This window comes from Equus caballus, chromosome 19 (assembly GCF_041296265.1).
Source record: "Equus caballus isolate H_3958 breed thoroughbred chromosome 19, TB-T2T, whole genome shotgun sequence".
In the NCBI taxonomy this organism is placed as follows: Eukaryota; Metazoa; Chordata; class Mammalia; order Perissodactyla; family Equidae; genus Equus; species Equus caballus.
This window is the reverse complement of record NC_091702.1, coordinates 65197623-65204573: the sequence shown is the minus strand read 5'-3', so window position 1 is coordinate 65204573 and position 6951 is coordinate 65197623. Positions and strand designations below refer to the sequence as shown.

The 6951-nt window shown below is 47.4% G+C and overlaps 1 protein-coding gene and 1 long non-coding RNA gene across 3 annotated transcripts in view; one reads left to right on the top strand and one right to left on the bottom strand.

Moving 5' to 3' along the window:
* Positions 1 to 1323: 1323 nt before the first annotated feature.
* On the bottom strand, positions 1324 to 6238 carry LOC138919283 (uncharacterized). Its single transcript, XR_011429320.1, has 2 exons — positions 5943 to 6238; positions 1324 to 2455 (listed from the first exon to the last, which is right to left on the bottom strand). It is a non-coding gene; the product is annotated as an uncharacterized lncRNA (long non-coding RNA).
* The window catches only part of TBC1D23 (TBC1 domain family member 23), a 50705-nt gene continuing 49825 nt past the window's right edge, over positions 6072 to 6951 (top strand). For both annotated transcript variants that reach the window (XM_023623915.2, XM_005602121.4), the window contains exon 1: positions 6072 to 6561. In XM_023623915.2, the coding sequence (XP_023479683.1) occupies positions 6509 to 6561 (53 nt within the window). In that variant the 5' untranslated portion in view covers positions 6072 to 6508. The remainder of the gene's footprint in view (positions 6562 to 6951) is intronic.

The following is a 6951-nucleotide window of genomic DNA, read 5'->3' as shown; positions in this document are numbered from 1 at the left end:
AGAAAAAATTCAGAGGCCCTGATGACTGACAGGAAGGAAGAAGGAAAGAAGCTAGAATAATCCCCAAGTTTCTGGCTTAGATGACGGGATATATGATAAAACCAGTCACCTCTATAGAAGAGGTGGGGACGGGGGAGCAGGCAGATATAACGCGCTGGGTTTCAGAATGTTGAGTTTGGGGTGTTTGTAGGTCATCCAAGCAAGCTCCAGGTAGGTGGCTAGATTTACAGATGCCAAGTGAGAAAGAAAGGCCAGGGTTGGAAATGCAGATACAGGAGTTTTCCGGTTATGGCTGGGAATTAACAACAGAGCAGTAGTTGATATTGTCCAGGAAAAACAGCGTGAGCAAAATTATAGAGAAGAAATCCTTTATCTAAAATTTTTTAGTGCTTTTGCATCTGTGGTCATTTTCATATTCATTATACCCTAAGAATTCTTTTTATTTAATTTTGTATTCTTCTTACATGAATTTGAATTGTAGAAATGGGGGCCAGCCCAGTGGTATAGTGATTAAGTCTGCACGGTCTGCCTCAGCAGCCCGGGGTTCGCAGGCTCAGATCCCGGGCATGGACCTACACACCACTTATCAAGCCATGCTGTGGTGGCATCCCACATAAAAAATAGAGGAAGATTGACACAGATGTTAGCTCAGGGACAATCTTCCTCACCAAAAAATAAATTAATTAATTAATTAAATAAAAGTACAGAATTGTAGAATCTTTTTTTAAAAAATGTAGACATGACAATAACAATCTGTACAACTTAGTATGGGTATTCGACAAACCAGCCTGTAAATAATATATTCATAGAAACTATAACAATTACCTATATTTCTTACACATAGTATTAAAAGCAAGTATCATGTAATTCCATCCAATTACCTACCTGATTCCTTGCTAATTACTTTATTTGGCAAGAAGTACGCCTAAAAGGAAGGGTGAGCAAGGTGTATGAGGCAAATGGAGACAGATTATAAATAAAGAACAGCACAGCCATCGTCTGAGGATATTGTTTACACATTGTGTGTGCGCGTGTGCGTGAACTCACAAAGGCAAGAAGTTTTTAAATCTAAGGCTAGTTCCAACTAACATGTTGGTTACTATCCCCGTTTCAAACCAGCAGTGACTCAACCCTAACAAGAGCCTTTTGTCTGGAACATTTGGGAACGAACTTGGAACGAAGAAAGGGTGAAACAGGCTCCCACATGAAGGCACAAAAACGGACCACTCTCTGCCCCAGTGTTTACTTTGGGTCCATCTACACAACCATCAAGAGTCAACTTCAGTTAGCAGAGACAACTATTCGAAGGATAATGGAGAAATATTAGAGTTTCCAGCACTTTTTTTAATCACCATTTGATCACACTTAAATGAATTAAAAGCAGATGTTGAAATTGCTGCCAACTGTTCACTTGTCATCTGTGAATGGGAATTAACTTGGTTTTGCTCCTCATTAAATACAACGTTAGGCTTCAGTAGTTTAAAGTCTTGGAACGCAGGTCCTGATGGGACTTTAAAGTTACAAACAACTGAAGGAATTTTGATAACGGTGAAAACATTTGTCCTTGTAAGATAACAAGGAAAACTCCTGGGAAAGTATGGAATCCTGAAACTCTCACGTGACATCTGAAGAGACAAAAATCACTATTTTGTTATTCGACGAGAACTTCTGGGCCCCATGTGTGCTTTCAGCCCTGCCTTTGGTGTAGCGGAGGCTATGAAAGGACTTACAAACGGCCGTCCCTCTTGGCGTTAAGGCACAGGAGACACTGTACGCCTCGGCGCCGGATGAGGGGCCCGAGGACAGAGGGCTCAGCAGAGCTGAGATGACACGGGCGGGCACATCAGGGCAAGCTGGACCGGATGATGAAGAACCTGTGGGATTTGACATTCTCTCAAGCGGCAGCTGTCCTCCGAGACGGCCCTCAGCGAGTCTTGCCTTTGGGTATTCAAGCCTTTTTGTAGTTCCCATCCATGTTGAATAGAGTTGACCTGTGTAACCAACGGACGTTGCAGAAATGATGGAGAGTGACTTTTGAGGCTGGGTAATGAAAAATGTTGTGGCTTCAGTCTTGGTCTCTCTTGATCTCTCTCTCAGGGGAAGCCAGCCTCCATGTCAAGAGGACATTCAAGCGGCTGGTGGAAAGGCTCATTGGGAGAGGACGGGGGCCCCCTGCCAGCAGCCAACACCAACTCGTGAGGCACGTGAGCGAGCCCCTGTGGAAGAGGACCGCCAGGCCGGTGAAGCCTTCAGATGACTGTGTGACTGCGACCCTGGCCAATACCCCGACCGTCGCCTCAAGAGGCCGTGAGCCAAGCACCCAGCTCAGCCGCTTCCAAGTCCTGGCCCACAAAAGCTGTGAGAAGATAATGTTCACTGTTTTAAGACACTGAGTTTTGGGGTAATTCTTTATGTAGCATTAGGTTAACGCATCTTATTAGGTCTTCATCTCCACCTAAGAATGCATGCAAGTCAAGAAAAGATGACTTGAAAATAAATAAAAGATCAAGAGCTATGATCATTTCTCTCTTTTTAAAAAATAAATGCTATACTACTATTATAGCGAAAAATGAAATAAACTCTACTACACTAACAGAAAATTGGCCACACAGGTGAGCTCACGGTCCCTGCCCCCATCCCCACCGGCTGTTTCTCTGCAGATGAATGACGTCATCCATTCCAAAGCACTTCAAAACAATCCCTTAGGTCATTGTATAAATATTTATGGAGACTAGACTATGTGTCATAATAGGAATTAAGGACATATAATATAAATTACATAATTATATGGCACAGAACTCCAAATAATAGATGAAAATATTTTTAATTTTTACAGTTTCATTCAAAACCAAGAAACTTTAATTTTCCTTTATAAAAAATGTAACTTGATTTTATCCAAAGATAATATGGAATAATGCCACGTCTTCCTATTTGGGTGTGGGAATACAACTGGCTGCACAAATGCAGGCAGGTAACGCATCCCACATGGATGACTGGGTCTGCCTTTCTTGGAGACACGTCTTGGAATGGCCGCATTCTGCACAGACCCTGATGGTCACCACTATTAGCATCACTGTAGCACAGCACCAGGCCTATGAAAAAAGAGATTCCAACTCCCTCTGCTCAAGAGGGATATAAAGAAATATAAAAGCAGAAAGAGCTCCCAGTATCATTGCTGAAATCTTCTTACAATTAGGAGAAAAGAGCAATGTAAGAAAATACAGGCAGAGGATTTCATACTTCTCTAGCTCTGGAAAAATATTTTCTTTTCTTTAAGCAGAGATCCACTATTAGAATTTAACGGATTCTACTTGCAATCCCACGCTTATATTTTTTAAGGACATAACAATCCAGGTATATGGCAGGACTTTGAGGGTTTTTTTAAGAGTTTATTTTATTTTAGTTTTGGTAAGGAAGATTGGCCCTCAGCTTACATCTGTTGCCAATCTTCCTCTTCCTTTTTTTCTCCCCAGAGCCCCAGTATATAGTTGTATATCCTAGTTGTAAGTCCTTCTAGTTCTTCTGTGTGGGATGCCACACAGCATGACCTGATGAACAGTGCTAGGTCTGTGCCTAGGATCCAAACCAGTGAAACCCTGGGCCACAGAAGCGGAGCGTGCAAACTTGGCCACGGGGCCAACCCCTGAGATTATTTTTTAAAGCACAAAAAGACTCAGAAAGTTACACCCATGAAAATTTGCAGCCAGCTAGAAAATGTTAAGTGGTCATAGTGTGGTCCTTGTCATCTCAGGAAGTGAGGCACATTGGGGAAAATATGGACACAGCAGTTCCAGAGCAAGAAAAAGGGCTTATGATCTGAAAACTCCTCAACCAGGGGAACTGTACTAACTCAGCAGCCCGGAGACGAACCAGCCAGACCCAAGCAAACACTATAAAGGAGCGAACCAGTGGCCCTGCTTGAGGAAGAGGGACAAAGGCATACCAGGGTTCAAGGCCTTGCCCCAACAAGCACATTCTTAGAATTTCCACTTGAGGAAGAGGATGTCATCTTGCTGAAGAGCATGACCTCAGTGAATACTCAGTAAAACACAGAGCAGGTGCATGAGTAAAGAACAGATAATACAAATACTCCAGAAAATATAATCACTACACAATTTCAGTTGAAATCTTGCGCCCACTGGGTTTTATATCAATATCATATTGACCCTATCTGGAACTGGCTACAATCTGCACGGGCCCCGTGCAAAATGAAAACGAGGGGCCAAACTACTAAGAATTTCAAGACGGCAACAAGCAGAGCACTAAGCGAGCGCAGGCCCTTCTGGGCAGGGGGCTGGGGCTGCTGCACGGGCCGCAGGCCCACGAAGCTGCCTCGGGCCTACTGCAGAGAATGGCATCACAAGTTTCCACTTCTACTGAATGAATAACTGCTTGAAAGTGTCAAGTGATATATTTTTAATGGAATAATATTTTTACCACACAGAGTATAAAGCAGTCACTGATTTCCTTACACTCAAAATGAATTAGAGGGCCCAGTGGTTAAATCTGGTGTGCTCCGCTTCAATGGCCCGGGTTCGGTGGCTGGGAATGGACCTACACTGCTCTGTTAGCGGTGGCCCACATACTAAAAAATAGAGGAAGGTTGGCACAGATGTCAGCTCAGGGAGAACATTCCTCAGAAAAAAAAAAAAGAATTACAGTTGAGGATTAGAATCACCTTAACCAATGAACAACTGCATATCATGTCACCGACTTAATTGTTTTTAAAACCATTTTAGAAAAGCTTCTGAAAACCCACTGACAACAACTGGAGGGGCCTGGTGGAGGTCCTGAATATTAGGATAGTAACTGGACCTAGATTCATGCCTGTCATTCTTTTTGACAGCTGTCATCTAAACCCTCATTCCATGTTAAAAGACATCTTCCCGATGAGGGATTGAACATCACGTGGAGATCCTGGGCTGGGAAGAAGGTAAGAACGTGCGGCTCTTCCTGCCGGGAAGACAGTGAACGTGTTCTTGGTTGTAAATGAAATAGCTGTACAATGCTTTATGCTTATTTTAATCAATCAGTTTTAAAAATTATGAAACATTTTAGATACCAAAGTACAGACTCTATCAAGAATACTGAACACTTACGTAACCACTTTGCAGCTCTCAAGAAACAAAACATTTGAAACATAATTGAAGCCATTTCCTCCCCTGCCCCAAATGTAACAGTGAGAACTCAGAACTCTCGCACACACCAGCCCTGCGCCGAGACCCCTGACCACACTCTAGCGTGGCTTCCAGCAGCATAAGCCGGCGTCCCCAGGATGACCCCAACCCCCCCCAACCCCGAACCCCAGCTCCCCAAGAAAATGCCTCATTGAGAGAGCTCAATGCTTCCAGGAGAATTTCCTGTTTGTTCCAGCCAACACCTGATGACAGGCTCCTGACCTCTCTTTCTTGGAGCATTTACTAGAAATGGCTTACAGTTGTGAATACGCATCTCTTCTAACTTTGAAGTGCCCTTCTCAAGGCCCCCAGAGCCATTCCTCTGAAATGCAGTCATCCGGAAGGCCAGGGCCTGTCCCTCAGTCTCCGGAGGTCAGAATCCGAAGTTCGAGAACCGCCTGCTAGCGGACCAGCTGCCCAACCACAACTCCCCTGACCGATGCTCGGTGATTCCTCCCGTCTGTGACTCTGACGAGCCCCTGCTCTCTCCTCGCCCTCGCCCTCGCCCTCCGTTTAAAACCCTGGTCACCTCCGCGCACGTCGGAATGGAGCCCAGCTCTCTCCCCTACTGTCGGGAGTTTCTGAATAAAATCTGTTGTCACTACTCTAACTAATGTCTGGCTGTCTTTATCTTTGACAACTGCCATTCTGATTTTTCTATATATCATTCCCCTGCATTTTTCAAAAGCACATACGCATCTATTCATAAACAATATAACGTCCTGCCTATTTTTAACGCCAAATATAAATGACACCATCCTTTACCCATCCTTCCGCAATGTGTCGCTCATTTAACACCATGTTTGTCAGATCTGTCCATATTGTCACACGTGGCTCTCCTTCCTCGACGATGGTTCCGGGCGTGCACAGCGCGCCCCAGGTCCCTCCTCCTGCGCCTGCGCCGCCCCGAAGTGACCGGCAGGCGGCCATCCCCACGCCCCTCCTCTCCCCACTGCTCGACTCAACCCCCACTTCGTTAAGCTTGACGCCAAGCCGGAACGGAGACGCTCGCGGGACGCCGGAAGCGACGCTCACACGGCCTCCTCTGGACGCGCTCCCTCACCAGGCCCCGCCCACTCCGCCCGGCGCCGGCCCCGCAGCATCCTGGGACACGTAGTCTTTAGAAGGGCAGCGCCTCCACCAAGTCTCCTCCCCCTGCTGCCTTCCTCTCTCGGACGCCGTGACGTAGCGTTGCTCGCCTCCTCCCTCTTTCATTCCCTTTCCAGAAGCTCAGTCCCAGACTTCCGAGGGCCTTTTTACGACATTGGTTTTCGGAATCCCTCTCGGCGCCGGGTCCACTTTTCGGCAAAGTGACGTGGACGTCAACAGCAATGGCGGAAGGAGAAGAGGTCCTGCCGCTGCCAACGTCGGGCGGCCACGGCTGGTGAGTGAACGCCGGGGCTGATCCCCACTGCTCCTCTCCTTTTCCTGCCCACCGCGCCGGCCGTCCCTGAGGCACCAGCGGGCGCCGGCGCGGGGCTGGGAGACCCGTGCTCGACCGGGTCCAGCGCCCGGCCCCGCCCCCGCCCGCCGGTCCCCAGCCAGCCGGGTCCTGCGGGAGGCCGAGGCCGGTTTCTGAGGGAGGGGGTGTGGTCCAGGGGCTGGGCCTCAGGTGTGTCCCCCCGCTTCGTCCGCCGAGGTCCAGCCGTGCCGGAGACGGTGGCTGCCCGGCGAGTTCGGCCGGAGCCTGGCCCGGGGCGTCAGGGTGAGCTGGCTGGGAAGGAAGTTTGGCGGATGCAGGTGCGAGGCACTGGAATACCTTTTGAAGGGAAGA